General features: G+C 41.9%; 1 protein-coding gene across 4 annotated transcripts in view; it reads left to right on the forward strand.

The window, feature by feature from the left end:
* The first annotated feature begins 7,541 nt into the window (after window positions 1-7,541).
* The window catches only part of RASGRF2 (Ras protein specific guanine nucleotide releasing factor 2), a 280,941-nt gene continuing 267,152 nt past the window's right edge, over window positions 7,542-21,330 (forward strand). For all 4 annotated transcript variants that reach the window (XM_054489810.2, XM_054489812.2, XM_054489811.2 and 1 more), the window contains exon 1: window positions 7,542-9,203. In XM_054489810.2, the coding sequence (XP_054345785.1) occupies window positions 8,916-9,203 (288 nt within the window). In that variant the 5' untranslated portion in view covers window positions 7,542-8,915. The remainder of the gene's footprint in view (window positions 9,204-21,330) is intronic.

Genomic DNA, 21,330 nt, shown 5'->3' on the forward strand with positions numbered 1-21,330 from the left:
GAGGGGTGCAAGACGATACAAGGCCACTATGCTTCCCTACTCAAAAACATGTCGTGCCATTTTGACTACTTGTATATAGCACCTTGCAGGCCACTGTGATCTGACCTCTACCTCCATTTACGCCTTCATCTCTCATCATACCCCATCATACTTTCTTCTCTCAAACCACGATAAACTCCCACATTTCCTCTACCCTGTACTTTTCTGTTATTGGTCTTTCATTCTCATAGCTTCCTTAGTTAAAAATCCTTCATTCTCCAAATAGGAACACTTTTACACTGTTGGTGGGAGTGTAAATTAGTTCAACCATTGTGGAAGACAGTGTGGCGATTCCTCAAGGATCTAGAACTAGAATTACCATTTGACCCAGCAATCCCATTACTGGGTATATACCCAAGGGATTATAAATCATGCTGCTACAAAGACACATGCACGCGTATGTTCATTGCAGCACTATTCACAATAGCAAAGACTTGGAACCAACGCAAATGTCCATCAATGATAGACTGGATTAAGAAAATGTGGCACATGTACACCATAGAATACCATGCAGCCATGAAAAAGGATGAGTTCATGTCCTTTGCAGGGACATGGATGAAGCTGGAAACCATTATTCTCAGCAAACTATCGCAAGGACAGAAAACCAAACACTGCATGTTCTCAGTCATAGGTGGGAATTGAACAATGAGATCACTTGGACACAGGGCAGAGAACATCACACACTGGGGCCTGTTAGGGGGTGGGGGGCTGGGCGAGGGATAGCATTAGGAGAAATACCTAAGGTAAATGATGAGTTGATGGGTGCAGCACACCAACATGGCACACGTATACATATGTAACAAACCTGCACATTGTGCACGTGTATCCTAGAACTTAAGGTATTAAAAAAAAAAAATCCTTCGTTCTCCAGCTCTGCGTATTTGCCACTTAACCAACCACTCTTCAGGACTCGGACCAAATGCTCCCTTGATTGGGAAGTGGGTCTTCCCAGCAGAAAGTAACAACACACTCTGTGCTGCACTGGACCCCATAGTCCTTCAGAGATGCCTGAGTCAGAGTTCCCCTGAGGGGGTTGTGCCTTTTATATCCATATGGCCAGTCATCAGGTCTGGGGCTTCCTTAGAAAGGGGAGACACATCTTGGCGAGGTGGCTGTCTTCTGCGGAGAACAATCACAGAGGGGGCTGACTGCCAGTATTACTTCTAGTAGTAGAGCGTGGAATAATGAGGTGAGGAGGGTGAATAAGTCTCTCATTCCGAAGGAGGAGACTGTAGCAGCACTTCACAGTCTCCATCACACTCTAGAATCACAAGGAGCTCTGAGGGAAGCTCTAAATTCCTCCAGAGGCTGAACTTGGGGAGGGGGCGGATTGTAAAATTCCATGAGAAAAAGGGATAAAAGAAAGTCAAGGAGCAGGTTAGAAAGTATAAGGGCTGGTCCGGGAAAATATTTAAGGTTCAAATGTTTGATGTGGAAAAGAAGTTTCTTGAATTGGCCGGGCACAGTGGCTTACGCCTGTAATCCCAGCACTTTGGGAGGCAGAGGCAGGCGGATCACGAGGTCAGGAGTTTGATACCAGCCTGACCAATGTGGTGAAGCCCTGTCTCTACTACAAATACGAAAATTAGCCAGGTGTGGTGGCACGCACCTGTAATCCCAGCTACTCAGGAGGCTGAGGCAGGAGAATCACTTGAACCCAAGAGGTAGAGGTTGTGGTGAGCCGAGATCGTGCCAGTGCACTCCAGCCTAGGTGACAGGACAAGACTCTCTCAAAAAAAAAAAAAAAAAAAAAGGAAGTTTCTTGAATTGACAGGGTGTCATTCTTTTTGAGCATTTATTCAACAGATGATGTTCATGGAGTCTTACTATGAGTAATATTCAGGAGTGTTCTAGGTGCTGAGGATATAACAGTGAGGGAGACAAAAGACATCAAGCAATTAAGCGTACGTACTAGAACGTCAGGGAGCAATAGGTGCTACAGAGGAAAAGGAGGATAGGGTCACGCAGAAAAAGGGATAGGGTTTTACTCCAGTACAATGGGAAGATGTCGGAAGGTGTTGAGCAGAGAAGAGGCACGATAGTGATTTATGTTTTCAAGGTTCTCATTGGCTGCTCGATGGAGAACAGACAGTAGGAGAGTAAGAGTGAATGCAGAGAGACGGTTGGGAGACTACTCCAGTGGTCCAGGTGAGAAGTGGCGATGGGCTGGATGGGGGTAGCAATGGGGCTTGTCAGAAATGGTTTAATTTAGTATGTGCTTTGAAGGTAGAGCTGACTGGGGTGAGAGAAGATTAAAAGATTCATAGATGACTTCAAGTTTCTGACTTAAGAAAAGGAAGGATGGGGTTGCCATATACTGAGATGAGGAAGACTATGGGATGAACGATTGCTTTTTTGCAGGGAAATTCAGTCTTGAACATGTTGAGTTTGAGAAGCCTACTAGATATTCAAGAGGAGATGTTGAGTAGGCAGCACACAGGTCTGCATTTCAGAAAAGGAGAGGGGTAGAGAGACTTATTTAAAGCCATGGAGTGGACAAAATGATGTAGATAAAGAAGAGAAGACATCCCAGGAAAGGGCCCCGGGGTGAAACACTATTCAGAGGCTGGGAAGAGGAGGGGGACAGCCACGAGAAAATGAAGACACAGCAGGAGAATCAGGAAGGAGCTGGAGAGTGTGGTGTCCCAGAAGCTAAGTGAGAAGAGTGTTTCAAGAGAGAGGGAGTGTTCAGCTGTATCAAATGCTGCTGCGATGTCAATGTGCGGACTGGAAACTGACCACCGAGCTTGGCATTGTGGGGACTGCAGGTGACTGTGACTGTGGGGATTGTTTCAGTGGGGTGGTAGGGATGAAAAGACTGAATGAAGTAGTTCAGGAGAAAATGGGGAGAAGGAAGTAGACCCAGTGTGTAGAGAGATGTCATAAAGGGCAAGTTTTGCTATAAAGGGAAGCAGGGGAATAGAAAGGGGTTTTTACTACCACTAAATCACGAGTATTTTCTTGGGTCTCTAAGAATCCCTTGTATATCATAACCTATACTTTTTGTGGTGACACTACAGTATAAAAGTAATGCATAATTTATACTACTGTATATAATGTGAATAATTACATTCATGTAGTCAGACCTTATATGTTCACAGCATAGCTGAGAAGCCAAAAGGAAATCATCTCTAGCAGTCAAAACAATTCCTGTGTATTCCTAGCTAGATTACACACTTCACTCTCTAGAGGACTCTCCAAGATCTTCTCATTTTTATGTTTAATAAAGTTATATTTTGTTTCACAAAGTTCTTAAAAGCTTCATAGCCTAAGTCTTCAAGAAACCAGAAGATGACAATTAGAAGGTTAGGATGGAGAAAGAGTGAAGGATACGGCTGGGTTTGTGGAACAGCTATAGAAACTCTAAAGGCACAGCTGTTCGTGGCCACCCATGGAGAGGCACAGCACAAGCTGTTGTGCTCAGTTGCACAGGTTGGTCACTGCACAGGGCTCCCTGCACAGAGCTGTAGCCATCCAGGGGGAGGGGCACCTTTTAGTCACATGAAGGTGTCACGTCATCCACTCATCAGGTTCGTGTTCTCAAGGCTATGTGCACCCCAAGGCTCTCTCTAATTCATCCTCCCAGAGGGTGTGCCTTTTTCTAATTTGCATAAAAGAATAGAGGCTAGCAATAGCTGTGGTCTAGCTCCTAGACACATTGTATTTAGAATAGTGACCTTAAATCAAGAAGATGCTAACTTTTCTTCACTTTTTAGACTGTAGAGATGCAGAGCTCATTTATCTTTGGTGTTTGAAGGGCAAGCTTTGGGTATCTAGAACATTAAGTTAGTTGAAATATCATAAGGACACCAGATAAATGGTTTTATTAGCTCTAAGTAGTTCATTCTAGTATTTCGTAAATAAGGAATTCTTTTTGGTCAAAATAATACTGGAAACAAGGAAGGAATAATCCTTTTAGGTTTTACCTACTTGGGGAAGAACCTGGCTTTACTAATTAAGTATCAAGAGACAATATAGAATCACATATGTGCCAGAACTGGTAACACTGTATCCTGTAGACACAGTCTGGGATTCTTGGTGAGTCTGCATTATTAAATGTATTATTCTCCACATCTACAAGCCATCAAAATGACAATTCCCCAAGTGATCTTCTGTCAGGCCAAGAAAAGGATCTTGGTAATACCGTGGCTTTGTTACAGGAAAGGGGTCCCAATCCAGACCCCAAGAAAGGATTCTTGGATCTCTCACAAGAAAGAATTCAGGGCGAGTCCGAAGTGCAAAGTGAAAGCAAGTTTAAGAAAGTAAAGGAATAAAAGAACGGCTACTCCATAGACGGAGCAGTAAAAATGGGCTGCTGGTTGCCCATTTTTACAGTTATTTTTTGATGATATGCTAAACAAGGGGTGGATTATTTATGCCTCTCCTTTTTTAGACCACATTGGGTAACTTCCTGACATTGCCATGGCATTTGTAAACTGTCGTGGTGCTGGTGGGAGCATAGCAGTGAGGATGACCAAAGTCACTCTCGTTGCCATTTTGGTTTTGGTGGCTCCTTTACTGCAAGCTGTTTTACCAGCAACGTCTTTGTGATCTGTGTTTTGTGCTGACCTCCTGTCTCATCCCGTGACTTAGAATGCCTTAACCGTCTGGGAATGCAGCCCAGTAGGTTTCAGCCTCATTTTACCCGGCTCCTATTTAAGATGGAGTTGCTTTGGTTTGAATGCCTCTGACAGCTTTGCTTGACATAATCTTCCTCCAAGAACCCAGTGCTGATGCATTTCTGAATTATAGAAACCACAGGGAAAAGTCCTTGCAGAAACTCATGCAGCCCATTTACATTTTACTAACAAAACAGAGTTTAGGAGAAAGAGAATAAATGAAAACCTACCTTGTGCGTCTGAATAATAAGGCATGAGTTAGGGATTTTGAAAAGCTGTAGGTTAGGTTGTGCACTCCCCACTCCCCTAAACTTCAAAGCTTTAGACAATTCAGATAAAATTTCCCCTCCCACCTTTCCTTCCTCCCTCCTTCCGTCCTTTCTTTCCTCTTTCCCTCCTTCCCTCCCTTCCTTCCTTTTCTCATCAAATTATCTGAATAATGTCTCCCTCTCTATTTAGTAGTTTCCAGATATGGCAGCTCATTGCTATTTTTCCCCTCTTAACTTATCTAGAAAAGGGGAAAGAGGCCACTTGCACTGTGATCATATGCTTTGTTGCCCATAAAAATTTTTTTTAAACCGGCCTGCTCAAGAAAGAATCCATGCAATGCAAGAAGGAAAAACAATGAATTCAGAGAAACTTGCTCCCATCCACTTGGAACGCAATCTCTTTTTGGCAATCTATTTGATCAGCTGGGGGAAAGCATTCTTATTTACATAATCTCCTGATCCTTTGTGTTTCAGGATGGCATCATTCCAGGGATGCAGTTTCCATATGAATGGAGACTAAAGGCCCCCAGGTGCCCATCAGACACCTAATAGAGATAGCTTCTCTAGACTGTCCAGGAATGTCTGGTTGTTTTCATCTCTTACAATCTTGCAGGATGATCTAATATTTGCAAATGCTTATGCCCTCTTTAACAATTCAATGACCAAATGAGAAATTAATTTAGAAAATAATTGTCTGAAAAACGTGTATGCCTACTGCATATAAACTCTCCTACTGGGTGCTACAGGGATTAGGGAGCTAGCCCTGCATTTGAGAAACAGACAGGTGAGAAGAGGCACCTAAACGTTAATCTTCTTCCTGGCTGGGTGGTGTCATACTTACAATCCCAGGACTTTGGGAGTCCAAGGCAGGAGGGTTGCTTGAGACCAGGAGTTTGAGACCAGCCTGGGTAACATGGTGAGACCTCTGTCTCTACAAAAAGTAAACAAAACCTAAACAGGTGTGGTGGTGCACACCCATAGTCTTAGCTATGCTGGAGGCTGAAGCAGGAGGATTGCTGGAGCCCAGTAGTTTGAGGCTGCAGTGAGCTATGACTTCGGCCTGGGCAATAGAGGAAGAACCTCTCTCTAAAGAAAAAAAGAAAGAAAGAGAGAGAGAGAGAGAAAGAGACAGAGAGAGAGAGAGAGAGAGAGAGGAAGGGAAACAAAAGAAGAAAGAAAAATTCTTTTCCTCTTACACTGAGCACACCAGGAACAGACAATGCTTTTTCTCTATATGCTCTACATCACCTAAATATAGTGTTGAGGACATAAACTAGTGATCAATAAATGGTTCTTGCAGTGAATTTCCATAATCAAAACCCACAGTAATCACCAGCCAAATTTTGCAGGAAACAAGCACTCCTTTCTCTCATTGTCCAGGGGCAGAGCAGGGTGGGGTGACATATAAGGGCCACATAACCTTCCGTGGTAGGAAGTGATGTCAGACAAGAGGTTGTGAATATTTCATGTGGTTCAAATGAAAAGCACATTTAAGGAGACAGAGATGGTAAGTGAGACATTGCTTATTGAAGAAGAGAAGCTTTCACATCTGAAAAAACTCAAGTGCATTAGAAGGTTTGAGTACTCATGGCAAAATAGTTTTTGTGCTAATTTCACACTCTTACTGGTTTCTACTAAAAAAATGGAGCTTATCAACCACACAGGTGTCTACTCACGGTTCTCACAGCTGGGACTGGACCACAGAGAAAGAAATAAAAGGCCTCCTGAGGCAATCACCAGCTCTTCTGCATCTAGAATCTGGCTCCAAAATGTTGCCTACATTTACTTACTGTCTCTGTACTTGTGTCTTCTCTGAAGAACAATGCAAGCTTCCAGCTGGGTTAAACCCAATTTAGCACAGCACTGTCATTTAGATATTTTTAAAAACGTACAGAGAAATGACCACTGTTCTCACGCTGTAATTTCAAAATGGCAATTTCCCTACTATATAATTGTTAGAAGTGAAAATTTTTTAAAAAGGTAAAAGGAAAAAAAAACCCACTCAGCTGCTCAGTGAAGCAGAGTTAAAATATTCTGCAGAAACAGCACTTATGAAACAGGCAGAACCCCTGGGGCTACCAATTTATGAACATACAACTGGCAGTACAAGACAGGTGTATTGTCGTAGACTCATCACCCAGAAAAGCATTATTATTTACTTTTAACAATAAACATTTTATGATGGCACTCCGTTTTAGTGATAAATGACTGGGGAGAATAAAAAATGTGTATAGCAGAATCAAATACACGCCCTCCCCGGGGGTTTCACTGGCTTTCTCTCACAGCTGCTGGCTACATTATTTCTATTCCACTTACATTTTACAGCATGGGGTTGAGGTGGGGGGTGCCTCTTGGTTTTCTGGTTGTACCTGTCAGATTTGTTAATCAAATGAATCCAGTCCTACAAACGATGAGCCTGTGACAGCTGGCCTTTGGGGATGGATTCTGCCCTGGGCAGCAAAGTGTCCCTTATTTGGGTATTTTTTTCCAGGCTGAAAACTCGGCACTTAAAATTTAGCATCTTAACCACTGTGAAATAACAGGCATTCCGAAAGAACCTTCGGCATCTGATGCCTTTCCGGGAACACTTGGGCCACTCTCCTTAACCTTTACCGGCAGTTTTAAATACTACAACGCAGGTACAAGCAGAAAAGCCAAGGATGCGGGCTATGCAAAGCCACTCTGTGACTCTACCTACTGCCATGGGAACGTATTTATGGATGTGGCATGTGAGTGTGTGTGTATGTGTGAGTGGGTTTGTGAAAGTGTGTGGATTCGTGCGAATACGTGTGTGAGTGCTTGTGTGTGTGTGTTTGTATTTTTGGGTGAATTTGTGAGTGTACATATGTGTGTTCATCTGTGTGTATATGATTATCTGCTTATGAGTCTGTATGATTGTGAACGTGTGAGTATATGTGTGCTGTTTGTGTGACTGTATGAGTGTAAATGTGTGTATATGTTTGCATGTGGGTTTAGGTGAATGTGTGGGTTGTGTGTGAATGTGTGTGTAAGTGAGCATATCAGTGCGTGCATGTGTGTAGTTCCTTAAATGTGTATCTGAATGTGGGTTTGTATTTTTGTGCGCGGGAACGCACATTGTGGGTGTATTTGTCTATATGTATTTGTGTGTTGTGACTGTGTGTTATTTGAGTGTGAGCGTTGTGGGAATGTGTATTTGTGTGCCATGAGTGTGTGCGCCTGTTTTTGTGCATATGTGCGCGCATTGTGTTTGTGTGCATTTGTGAGTGTATTTTTGTGCGTCTGAGTGTGTGCGTCTGAGTGTGTCTGGGTGAATGTACTGGTCTGCGTGTGTGGGGGTGTGCGTGTGTGTGTGTGCGCGCGTTGTGCGCGAGTGTGCGAGCGGTGTGAGCGGGTGTGTGGTGCCGCCGGGCGCCTCCACCTCGCTGATCCGCCCCATCCCGGCGGGCGCCGGAACAGAGGCAGCGGTCCGGGCCCGGGCGGGCGAGGGAGGGACGCGCGCCGGGGCAAGCGGGCTGCGCCACCGCCGGCGCCGCGCCGACTTTGCCCTTTAAATCGGTCTCCAAGCCGATTACAGCTGAGCTCCCACGTGACGTTTTACCTTCTGTCTCCCGGAGCGCGTTGCCCGAGGACAGTCCTTCCCCGGCTGCCGCCCCAGCCCGCCGCGGGGGCTCGGCTCCCGCAACTTTAGGCGAAGCGGCGGCCGGCTCGGGCGCCCTCGCGGGGCCGCGCTCCACGCGGGCGTCGGGGGCTTGGGGGGCTCCGGGGGCTCGGCCGGGAGGGTGGCGATCAGGGCGGAGAGCGTTTCCCGGCCCCAGCCCGCGCCCCTGGCACCGCGCGCCGCCGCCTCCCGAAAGCGGGCGGGGCGCCCTGCGCGCGGCTTGGGGAAAGGGGGCGCCCTTCGCCGGTCGGGACCTGAGCGGGCGCGCCCTCGAGGGAGCCGGCCGGGCCATGGTCGCGAGGCAGGGGTGAGACGGGCGGCCACCCGTGAGCCCCCCGCACCCGCACCATGCAGAAGAGCGTGCGCTACAACGAGGGGCACGCCCTGTACCTGGCCTTTCTGGCGCGCAAGGAGGGCACCAAGCGCGGCTTCCTGAGTAAGAAGACGGCCGAGGCGAGCCGCTGGCACGAGAAGTGGTTCGCCCTCTACCAGAATGTGCTCTTCTACTTCGAGGGCGAGCAGAGCTGCCGCCCGGCGGGCATGTACCTCCTGGAGGGCTGCAGCTGCGAACGAACGCCCGCGCCACCCAGGGCCGGCGCCGGGCCGGGAGGCGTCCGAGACGCGCTGGACAAGCAGGTACCGCGCGCCCTCTCTCCGCGGTCTCCCAGCCTTGGTCGCCGCACTCCCTTGCCGTCCTAACCCCGGGGATCCGGGTCGGGGGTCGTGAAAGAGTGCGGGGACCATGCTCCGAAATTCCCCCGCGGCACCAGTGGCGGGACATCTCCACGCGCCTTCCGATCTTCATCCAGGGATTATCCCATCTCCATACCCCTCCACCCCACTGCCAAGTGATCAGTCAGAATAGTGGCCCGACTTGCTTTCATTACCCTGGTGGAGGTCGAGTCGTTTCAGCTTCTCTGCCAACCATCTATTGCTTCTCTAGACCTGGCTTGCAAGAATTTTGTCTGGTGACATGTATTGACACCTGTTGGGTGTAGATTGGCAAGACGGAACTAACTTATTTGGAAAAGTTTGGTTTCTCATACCCGGCTGGCGCGTGTAGATTTCTTTGCCTGCAGATGTTTGACCACTGGTTGGGCTGCGAACAAGCGGGGCTCCCAAGCCGGACAGACACTTTCTGTTGGTCATTTTCAATCAGTCTTTGTGATTTCGGTCAGTTGGCCTTGCTAACATTTGACCTGCTGGGTCTAATTATGAAGGTAAATGTGTATTCATATTCCTCAGGATTAATATTTGGTAGCCACATTCTTGCTATGTTTAAAAATGTGAGCATTTTTAAAGAACGCTTCTGTACTTTTAAATGAATGCTTTGAAAATGAGTGCGACCTTTTAATTCTGGGTCATAATTTTATTAGTTTTGCTATGTGCTCATGGCTGCGGGGTGGGGGAGAAAAACCCTTTTTAAGTCTTAGTGATCCCAGCCCCTCATTCCTGCAAACACAAAATTTGTATGTTTTCAATCACCGTTTGGTTATTAAAGTTAAAGCAGACTAATTTTATGCTCCTAATGTTCTCGTTTAGCTTCTCGATCCCCACCTTGATATAAAAAAGGCTGATTGTTTTTGCTATTGCGTAAAAATATTCACAGCTGAATTTTCCATGTAAGTCAGATCAGACAGCATCTACCGCAAACCACAGAGGCTGTGGGAGGTGCTAGCAATGGAGTGATCCGTAAGATGCCTACCTAACCCTTCGGGGCTCATAAAACAATGTGTAAAATTAAGAGGAGTTAAAACTAGACCAACCAGAAGTTTAAGTTGTTTTCACTATAAATCATTAACAGTCTTAAGTGATTAAACTTGTTATAATACTTATAAATCTGAAAGTTTAAATATGCTCTTTAGTTTCTGAGGGCTTGTTCAGAGTCATTTGAAAAACTGGTTTCTAACTTTATAGATATAGATACTAGAAATATAAACATAAATTTCAAGTCATGCATTTTAGAATTTAAATTGGGAGAAGAGTTTTGAGCAAACATTTTTTTCAGGAATATATATAAGTAACATTCTATTGGTGGGATTTTTTTAAGGTATGTGTTCCAAGGCCCCGCAGGAACCAAAATGAATAGGTTTCTAAGTGTTATTATGTCCAAAGTAGAATAGGGTATTTTAAATTACTCAGGATATATATCATTTACTTAATCCCAAATTATTTGTTTTCTTCATATATTAATATAAGATAACCACTTTTGATTTTTTTTTTCAGTTAGGGGTGGGGAGTTGTTACCTGTTACAATTCATATGGCTCTCTGACTTGCTAATGTTATATGGAAACCAATATTTTTCCACTTGGAAAATATCTGGACTGTAATCTTCAGGACTGTTTTCTTTCTTGCACTTTAATAAGGAAACATAACTTCCAAATAGTTTGACTTTCATGCCACTTTCTAATGATTGTCCTAAATAGGCCATCTAATGAAAAAAATTGTTTTCCCTTTTTATGACCATACAAATGATGAGTATTTCTCACTCATTTTATTTATCTTCAAGAGGTGAGAAATTAGAATCTTTGGTGTTTGTAGATAAGTTTGAGATGTAGAGAAGCAAGCATTCCAGAATGGATTAGGAGTTGGGTTGGGAAACCTTCCACATTTTGTCTTGCATTAGATGTGCTGCTGTGAGTTGGGTTAGCTTAGCCCACTGATGCTTTTCTCTGGCACTGCCAACTGGGTGTGTTTGAATAATTAAGAAGAAACTGTGAAAATAAGAAACAAGGAGAAACATTCTATCTTAAATCTACAGTTTATCCAGTTGGTTACCTTTCAGCTAATTTATGTTGCTGAGGTGCTTAGATCATCCAGACACTGAGACACGAAGGATCTGTGGAGGATGTGAGGAGATGAGCACATCCCAAGGTTTGTTTCTTTCTCCTTATATGCTTTTGGAGCTCTCCATATCAATATCTCCCTCAACGCTATCAACACAGTTGAAGGTTAGGGCTTGAAACAGGACTTAGTGAGGCAGAGTCATTTTTCTTCACCAAGTTTCCGTGTTATTTCTTTAAGCACATCTCTTAATCTTTTCTCTTTTTTTCTGTTAATGAAATCTCTGTTTCCTAATATGTAAAAATTAAGAGTTTGGCTAAGTTGGTTTCCAATTACCTTTCAATAATGGCATCTTTTATTTCTAAGGCTATGACAGACAGTGTGAGCTTTTTGCAGTGTGGAGAATGTGAAAGACCATTTCACAAGATTCAGAGATTACCAGTGTTTGTAATAAATACTGCATCTGAAAAGCCGAGGACAAGCAGGTGATTGAAGTGGACATTCTGATAAATTAGTTAGGTCAGCAGATGTGCAAACCTATAGTAACATCATTGCCTGAGGCAGAGACATTCTTATTACTCACATTGGAGGGCGACATATTTATTGTAATCTCCTTGACAGTTACAATAGTTGATGTAATTATTGCTATAAACTGCCTCTAAGCATTCTTGGGAGCTTAAATTCCACATATCCTTCAAATGATTTTTATGCTTATTAGTTGTGTTTTTAGGTAAGTTACAAGAAGAAAACACCCATTGGTTTGCTTCCTCTAAATAACAATTCAAAATAAGTTGGTTGACAACAACAAAAAAAATCCTTTTTTTTTTTACACTTGGACTTAAATTGTTTCCAGTTAAGCAGAAAAAAGAAAGTCACTTTCCAAATATGCTTAGGTTGTAGGAATATTTGCATTGCTCTATTTTTTTCATAGTGTTCTCGGATTTCGCTTTGATGAGTCTTTGGAGGATTGCAAAGCTCTCTTATCAGCCTTCCATAGTGACTACTTCTTTGGGATAGCAATGATATAATCAAAATTAGATCAGTTAAAAACAATTTTAAGTGGTTTATTTTCTCCAAAAGTGTTGTTCCTTTTCTTAAAAATGTGTCCGGTGGCACTTCTTTCTAGTTAAGCTCCATTTGTGGAAAATGAAAACCTTCCCTTTTGTTCCAGGTGAAGGAGAAAGGGGAGTTGTATTTAGCAAGTACCTTCTGCATGGTAGGCTCTGTGCTCTTGGTGGCTGTTATCCTCTCTTACCTCATCTAATTTGAACTTCAGCTTTTGGAGATGATGATTATTAACATCATCATTATTATTACCTATTGCTAACACTGAAACTCAAAGACTTCTAGGGAGATGATCAAAGTCCAACTGAAGATATAAAGACTAAATAATGTTGAAGAGTTCCTTACTAAGACTGTATTTAAATCCACTGAGCAAATCTAGATGGATGGGGGCTTGGGGTATAGGATGTGAATCACTGTTTTGTTTATTCTTATTTCCTTTTCAAAACTATTTAAATGGCAGTTGTAATTCTTGAGAAATACGGTTGCAGACCATTACATGTTCAAAGAAAAACGGGATTTATTTTTAAACAAGCAGTTTTACATGACATTACTTCAGGAATTCATTTACTTCAGGAATGGGGTACCTTTAAAAATTTTTGCATTTAGGGTGAAAGTACACATCCCAGTTAGTCTGCTCTGTTTAAGTAGCAGTATCTGTCTTGCCTACTAGCAGAAGACACATAGCAAAAAAGCCACCTTGATTCTTATTTTTCTGGTGGTGGTAAATGTTCTGTTCAGCCCGATTTCACTTGTTTTGGGGGGTAAAATATCTCTTTAGCTCTGGAGGTTTAAAGAAGTAGACATTTGCATTTGTGCTGAATTAAACATGTTGGCTTAATTTTAAAGGGATTAAAGGCTATGTGATTTCCTGTCACTTCATTACTAGTCATTTTAGCCTTCCTAAATTGACCACAAGCAGAGGATTTTAATCATCGAATGAATTAGGCAGAGCTGCGTTCGAGCTCTGAAATATTTGTGGGAGATGGAGAGTGTGGATGGTGGATTTTCATACTACTTCATGTTGTCTAATTATAACCAACTCAACTTTTGTTTACTGAACACGAAGGGAAAATGGAATAATGATATCTGCTAAATCTTATACAATGTTAAAAAATATAATTTAGGGAACAAAATGATTTGTTACTTAAACTTTGTAATTATCCTCTTTAAAGTTAAATGAAAAAAAATCTCATGGATTAGCAAAATTGAGTTATTTTAATTTTGGCTACACTAAGCCTTACTATTTAGATTGTTGTATAAGAATTCAACACAGAAAAATCCATCCCTGATGTGACAGATGTATTAACACATAAAAATGCATTATTGTTGTGAACAACTATTTTTCTGTGGGTTTCATTAAGTGACAACTAAGCGCATTGTTGAGGGGTAGAAAATACTTGTAGTGTTATAACAATTTTTCCCTTCTTTTGACAATTAAAAAATAGAGACATTTTTCTCACACTGGATGAGATGGACAAGACCTAAAGCATGTGTGATAACCAAATGTTTCTGGTTTTAGCAAGCAAATGTCAATGGTTCATTAAAACAATTGTTGATATTGCTGTCTGTTTAATGCAGATTATATTTTTAAATTGATTTTTTTCTGCAGTTTTCAATACTACTTAAATATGCATGCCACATTCAGTATAATTTTAATTTTTTGGAATGAAAATACTTAGTCTCTATGATTATTTTGTAATGAAATAAGTCAGATTGACCAACCATATGGATTTGCTCAAGTCTTAAACTCTACTTTTCACAGGTTTAAAGTGGCTTTCTATTTTTATACCTATTCATTTGTTCTACAAGAAAGGGATATGTGTGTGTGTGTGTGTGTGTGTGTGTGTGTGTGTGGTGTTTATTCAGTTTGTTACCCTTCTACCATTTTCTACCGTTGAATATTAAACCTTTGTTAGGAGGTTATATATGGGAGTTTGCAGATTTTGATTTGTACATTAACATTTCAAGACCTGAGTTATAAATCCCATCTATCTATAATTTGGGGAGCTTTATTTTTCAGGACTAAGGATATGTAATGATTCTGTTAAATTACCCACAATATAAATTCCTCTCTGAAATTAGTCTACCTTAAACAAAGACTATAAATAGTAAAATTTTATTGATATTTAAATGAAACTAGAAATGATATTTGTTAAGTATCAACATAGCACTGTGATAAATGTTTGATTATTTTATAACATTTGGCCTTTATTCTAAAATCTAACCATTATTCTAAAATTACTCATTACATTTTTATTGGTGCAACTTTTAAATTTTAGCTGATTGAGAAGTTATAAATACATGAATTTGGTTCTGCCAAAGGGAATGTGTTAGCATTTTTGCCCAAGGAGTTAAAAATATAATTGTGTATATATTTAGAAAAAAACAGTAGCAGGTTTGTTGTTGTTGTTGTTGCAGAAAATATTGGCATCAGTAGGTGGAACAGAGATGCAAAAAGCACATGTACTCACAGTTTTATTTTTTTACTGGCACTTGAAAAACTAATGATTTAATGAAAAATAAGGATTCAAATCATTTTTCCTAAAACTTATTACAGTGACTACAAAATGCTTCAAACATACTTTTAGGGAGAAAGCAGGAAAAAAATAACAAGTTTGAGTTGGTCTGTGTTTATTTAACTAATATACTACAGTGTTTCTTTTCTTTGTTAAAAAACTGTAAAGGAAGAAATGAGACAGAAAGTTGGGGAGGCCTATATAAGAATAATTTACAGCTTTAGTTTAAATAAGTTAATCAGGATTTTAATTCTCATAAGATCTGAGAAGATAAAGATAAAACGATGTAAGAAAAGCAATCCTTAAAAAGAAAATTTATTGGCCAGGTGCAGTGGCTCACGCCTATAATCCCAGCACTTTGGGAGGCCGAGGCGGGTGGATTACCTGAGGTCAGGAGTTAGAGACCAGCCTGACCAACATGGTGAAACCCTGTCTGTACTAAAAATACAAAATTAGCCAGGTGTGGTGGAGTGTGCCTATAATCCCAGCTACTCAGGAGGCTGAGGCAGGAGAATCACTTGAACGTGGGAGGTGGAGGTTGCAGTGAGTCGAGATCACGCCATTACACTCCAGCCTGGGCAAAATAAACAAAATCTCTCGGTAAATAAATAAATAAAAATAAAATAAAATTTATTGATCCTTTAGTGCTTAATTAAAAAAAAATTCAGGCCACAATTTCTGTTTTTAGCTCTTATGATACTTACCAGTATGACATTGTGAAGACCTATGGTGATGGAAACAGCAGGGATGTGAGTGGTACTTTTTATTATTTTCAGGGTACTGAGATGTTTCATTTTGTCATTGTCTGATTTAATTTAGACATGCCTGATTCATTTCCTGGACTGTATTTACAAGCCCATGCCATTTGTGTGACTAATGTAAACAGTGGGGTCAGTTCTTTCAAATAGAGGGACTGTTGAAAAGCTAGGAGGTTTCCTGCATTTAGCAATGTGGAAATAGGGAGGTGATAACTTGGTCTAAGGCTCAGTAGATAACATTATAACTGATTACAAAAGAAGTCATGACGAGATAATATCAGTGATTCATAGGAATAGGAGGCCACTAATATTCAATATGAATTTGCTTTCAAGAATGTAAGAATATCAGTTTCTAGGTGTAGTGCTGGTGTTGTGTATGGTTCAGTTCAGGATTTAAACTGCATAGGATTCAGTCTTGGCTCTGCTACTTACCAGACACATGATCTTGAGCAATTTCTCTTTCTAAGCCTGGTTCCCTGCCTGGAAGATAGAGAGCAGGATAGTACCTGCTCCATCAGGTTGTTGTGAGGCTCACAGGCCAAGCTCTTGGCATAGGCCTGGCATATGGTGAATGGTGAGCACATTTGCCAGCTAGCATTTTTATTACTCTCTTTGATATTCTTCTTTTTATTTTCATTATTAGGATGACTTAGAAAGTATTTTCCTTCCTTTCCCTTTCAAAAATACTTTAACACATATGAAATAGAATATTTCAGGGAATGCCAACATCCTCATCCTCCAGCTCCAACATCTTCATCTTTCTGCCATTCTTGTTCTATCTGTCTCCCTCCATGTGTACATTTTTTTTTTGTTAGACCACTTTAAAGCAAGTTCCAGACATTGTATTATTTCACTCGTAAAGAAGGAACGTTTTTCCTTTTTGGCATAGCACTTTTTTGGCACTGGAGACTGCACTGGATATAGCTCTGAACAGGACTATCTTGGAAAGAGTTCATAATGAGTTTCTGTTAATAATATGTGCTATTATAAAGGTAGCCCTCTTTTTTGTTTCTTTCATGCTATAATAAAGGAAAAAACTTAAGACAATAGTCTTGAAGACATAAAGGAGATGGAATTAGCTTTTAAATAAGTCCTAGTATGTTAAATCTTAAAGAGAAGGAAGTTTGAATCAATTTTAAAAATTGAGACGGAGTCTTGCTCTGTCACCTGGGCTGGAGTGAAGTGGCGCAGTCATAGCTTACTGCAGCCTTGAACTCCTGAGCTCTAGCGATCCTTCTTTCTCAGCCTCCCAAGTAGTTGGGACTACAAATGTATGCCACCACACCCAGCTAATTATTTATTTATTTTTGGAGATGGGGTCTCCCTGTGTTGCCCAGGCTCATCTCGAACTCCTGGCCTCAAGCGACTCTCCTACCTTGGCCTCCCAAAGTGCCAAGATTACCAGCGTGAGCCACTCTCCCTGGCCAAAATGAATTGCATAACCATGATCTTGGTGTAAAGTATTTTCATGATTTGACCCCACTCCAAGGGGCAATTAAATCATTGGTGATCCTCTTACTGAGAGATCTTCTTTCCATTTACTCCTCCAGCTGTACAGAACTCTTTTTTTTCTTTTTTCTTTTTTTTTTTTTTTGAGATGGAGTCTCGCTCTGTCACTCAGGCTGGAGTGCAGTGGTGCCATCTCAGCTCACAGCAATCTCTGCCTCCCAGGTTCAAGTGATTCTCCTGTCTCAGCCTCCTGAGTACCTGGGATTACAGGTGCGCGCCACCACACCCGGCTAACTTTTGTATTTTTTTTTTAGTAGAGACAGGGTTTCACCATGTTGGTCTCGAACTCCTGACTTTGTGATCCGCCTACCTTAGCCTCCCAAAGTGTTGGGATTACAGGCGTGAGCCACCACTTCTGGCCAGCACTCTTCTTTCTTTTTTTTTTTTTTTTTTGACACGGAATTTCACTCTGTCGCCCAGGCTGGAGTGCAGTGGCGTGATCTTGGCTCACTGCAAGCTCTGCCTCCAGGGTTCACACCATTCTCCTGCCTCAGCCTCCCAAGTAGCTGGGACTACAGGCACCTGCCACCACGCCCGGCTAATTTTTTTTGTATTTTTAGTAGAGACGGGGTTTCACCGTGTTAGCCAGGATGATCTCGATCTCCTGATCTCGTGATCCGCCTGCCTCGGCCTCCCAAAGTGCTGGGATTACAGGCGTGAGCCACTGCGCCTGGCTAAGCACTCTTATTTAGAATCAAGGACAAGAGTTTCCTGCACAGATGCCAATAATGCTGCTGCTTCTTTTTTTTTTTTTTTTTTTTTGAGACAGAGTTTTGCTCTTGTTGCCCAGGCTGGAGTGCAATGGTGCGATCTTGGCTCACTGCAACCTCCGCCTCCTGGGTTCAAGCAATTCTCCTGCCTCAGCCACCCGAGTAGCTGGGATTACAGGCATGCACCACCACCCCGACTAATTTTGTATTTTTAGTAGAGACAGGGTTTCTCCATGTTGGTCAGGCTGGTCTTGAACTCCCGACTTCGGGTGATCTGCCTGCTTTGGCCTCCCAAAGTGCTGGGATTACAGGCATGAGCCACCGCGCCTTTTGCACAGCTTTTCAACAGTGAGAATGTCATCCATGAGCTAATGTCTCATCCAACTTTCACAATCAATTCTGAGACCCAACAGCTGGTCAATATCATTTTAGGGCAGTTACTAAGACTTCATTAATCGAGTGTGTAGTTGGCTTTTTCTAGTATTGTTAAACTTTTATCTAGGGTTGGTTGATTTCTGTCCTATGACTGATTGCTTTAGGCCCTTTTGATTGCAAAGGAGAGGTATGAACTAGAGTTGTCTTGAATAATGATCACCTCTGAGTGTTGCGGGGAACAGTGGGAATATTATAAGACAATATACAGGTGAGTAGTGCTCTTTATAGGGACTTAGCTCTTCTCTGGATATTGCTGCTGGCCACCCTTTCAGTGTGTTTATCCCCGTTTGCCTTCTCACTGAGTCTTTCCTCATAGGTTTTTTTTCCCTTAACTTCAGGTTGCCATAACCCTCATGATACTAACTCAGTGTTGTGGCCCCTTTTCTCCTGCTTCAGTTTTCACTGCAGCATCTCTCATATCCAGGGGCATATTCTTGTGAGATAGAATCTGATTGTCTCAGTTCAAATTTGGGGGCCAGACAAAATCATCAGTCTCTGACCAGCCCGTGGCTTAACTGCCAAACAGCAGGGGCTATGGATGAGGGTGTTTCACAGAACGTTTAATGAGCATTGTAGTAATTATTAACACATCTAGTGCATTCATCAAGCTAGTTAAGATTACTTTTACCAAACTAATGTTCATTCACTATGATAGGCCACATTCTCTTCCTTCAGTAGCAGTTTTACATCCTCACCTTATCAACAAGATCTTACAATAATACACCATTTCTGTCCTCTGGTCCTGTACTGTCACCTGTACCACCCAGGGTCCATGTTCAAAATTTTTCTTTACTTTTTTATATTTTAAAAATTATTTGCAATTGTTCTTGTAACAATAAATTAAAAATAAACGTATTTTTCAAAATGTAGCATACATCAGAAAAATACACACATCATAGGTGTGCAACTTGATGAGTTTTCACAGAGTGAATATTTCTGTAATCAGCACCCATATCAAGACATTGACACGATCAGCCCTCCAGAGCTAACCTCATGCCTATTCCTCTCCACCGCCCCCACCATGGGTAGCCACCATCCTTAATTTGTGACACCGTAGAATGCTTTTGCCAGTTTTTGAACTTCCTATTCACAGACTCACGAAGTAAGTAGTCTTTTGTGTTGGACTTCTCTTCCTCAACATCATATTTGTGAGATTCATCCACGTTGTTGGATGTTCCTTTTAATTTCTTTCTTTCTCTCTTTTTTGAGACAGGGTCTTGCTGGAGTGCAATGATGTGATCATGACTCACTGCAGCCTCGACACCTCCCCAGGCTTAAGTGATCCTCCCACCTCAGCCTCCTGACTAGCTGGGACTACAGGCACTTGCCACCACACCTGGTTTTTTTTTTTTTTTTTTTTTTTTTTGAGATAGTTTCTTACTCTGTCATCCAGGCTGGAATGCAGCGGCATGATCATGGCTCACTGCAGCCTTGACGTCCTGGGCTCAAGTGATTCTCCCGTCTCAGCCTCCCAAGTAGCTGGGACTACAGGCATGCACCACCATGCCTGGCTAATTTTTTTTGTATTTTTTTAGAGACAGGCTTTCGCCATATTGCCCAGGCTGGTCTCAACCGCCTGGGCTCAAGAAATCTGCTCCCCCTCGGCCTCCCAAAGTGCTGGGATTACAGGCATGAGCCACCGCACTCCACCCCAGCTAATTTTTATTTTATTTTATTTTTTATTTTTTTATTTTTTAGAGACAGTGTCTCCTTATGTTGCCAAAGCTGGCAAACTGTTGGGCTTAAGTGATCCTCCCACCTTGGCCTCCCAAAGTGCTGGGATTACAGGCATGCGCCACTATGCCTGGCCCCTTTTCATTTATAGGTAGTATTCCTCTGAATGAGTATACAAAGATTTCTTTATCTATTCTGCATTTGGGTTGGTTCCAATTTGGAGCTGTTATAAATAATCCTGCTTTGAAAATTCTCGTACAAGCCTTTTGTTGTACATACATGTACATATTTCTGTTGGGTATATATACTCAGGAATGGAGTTGTTTCAAAGGGCATACATATATTCAGCTTCAATAATTTTTGCTAAATAGTTTTCCAAAATAGTTCTATCAATTTATACTTCCACCAGCAATGTTTAAGAATTCCAGTTACTTTCCAACCTTGCCAACCCTTGGTCTTATCAGGATTTTAGTTGGAAGCATTCTAATAGGTGTGTAGTAGCATGTCATTTTGATTTGGATTTTCATTTCTCTGATAAAAATGAGGTTGAGCACCTTTTCAAGTACTTATCGATCATTTGATTGGTCTCTGTTTTTTTTTTTTTTTTCTGAGCCAGAGTCCTGCTCTGTCACCTAGGCTGGAGTGCAGTGGTGTGATCTCAGCTCACTGCAGTCTTTGCCTCCTGGGTTCAAGCACTTCTCCCACCTCAGCCTTCCGAGTAGCTGGGATTATAGGTGTGCGCCACCACACCCAGATAATTTTTATACTTTTAGTAAAGACAGAGTTTCATCATGTTGGCCAGGCTGGTCTTGAACTCCTGACTTCAAGTGATCCGCCCACCTCGGCCTCCCAAAATGCTGGGATTACAGGCATGAGCCACCGCACCGGCCCGTTCTCTGTTTCGAAGTGCTTGTTCAACCTTTACCCATCTTTTATTGAATTGTCTAATTGATTTGTAGGACTTAGAAATATTAAGTTAAACTATATGACCTACCATTTCTGTACATCAAAAATGGTTAAATATCATAATTTCATATTGTTTATCCTAATATATATGATGAGTCCTTTGTCAGTTATATGTATTGCAAGTATTTTCTCCTGCTGTAGTTTGCCTTTCTACTCTCTTAACAGTGTCTTTAATGAACAGAAGTTCTAAACTTTAGTGTAGTACAAGTTATCTCTTTTTCTTTATGGCATTTGTCTGTCCATGAAATGAGTGGAGATGAGGACAACATTTGAAGTTGCTTTATGCAGAAAGTGCAGGAACTGGGCCCCTCCCCTGCTGCTCTGATAGATCAAATTGTGGTTAAA

This window comes from Pongo pygmaeus, chromosome 4, assembly GCF_028885625.2.
Source record: "Pongo pygmaeus isolate AG05252 chromosome 4, NHGRI_mPonPyg2-v2.0_pri, whole genome shotgun sequence".
NCBI classification, from domain to species: Eukaryota; Metazoa; Chordata; class Mammalia; order Primates; family Hominidae; genus Pongo; species Pongo pygmaeus.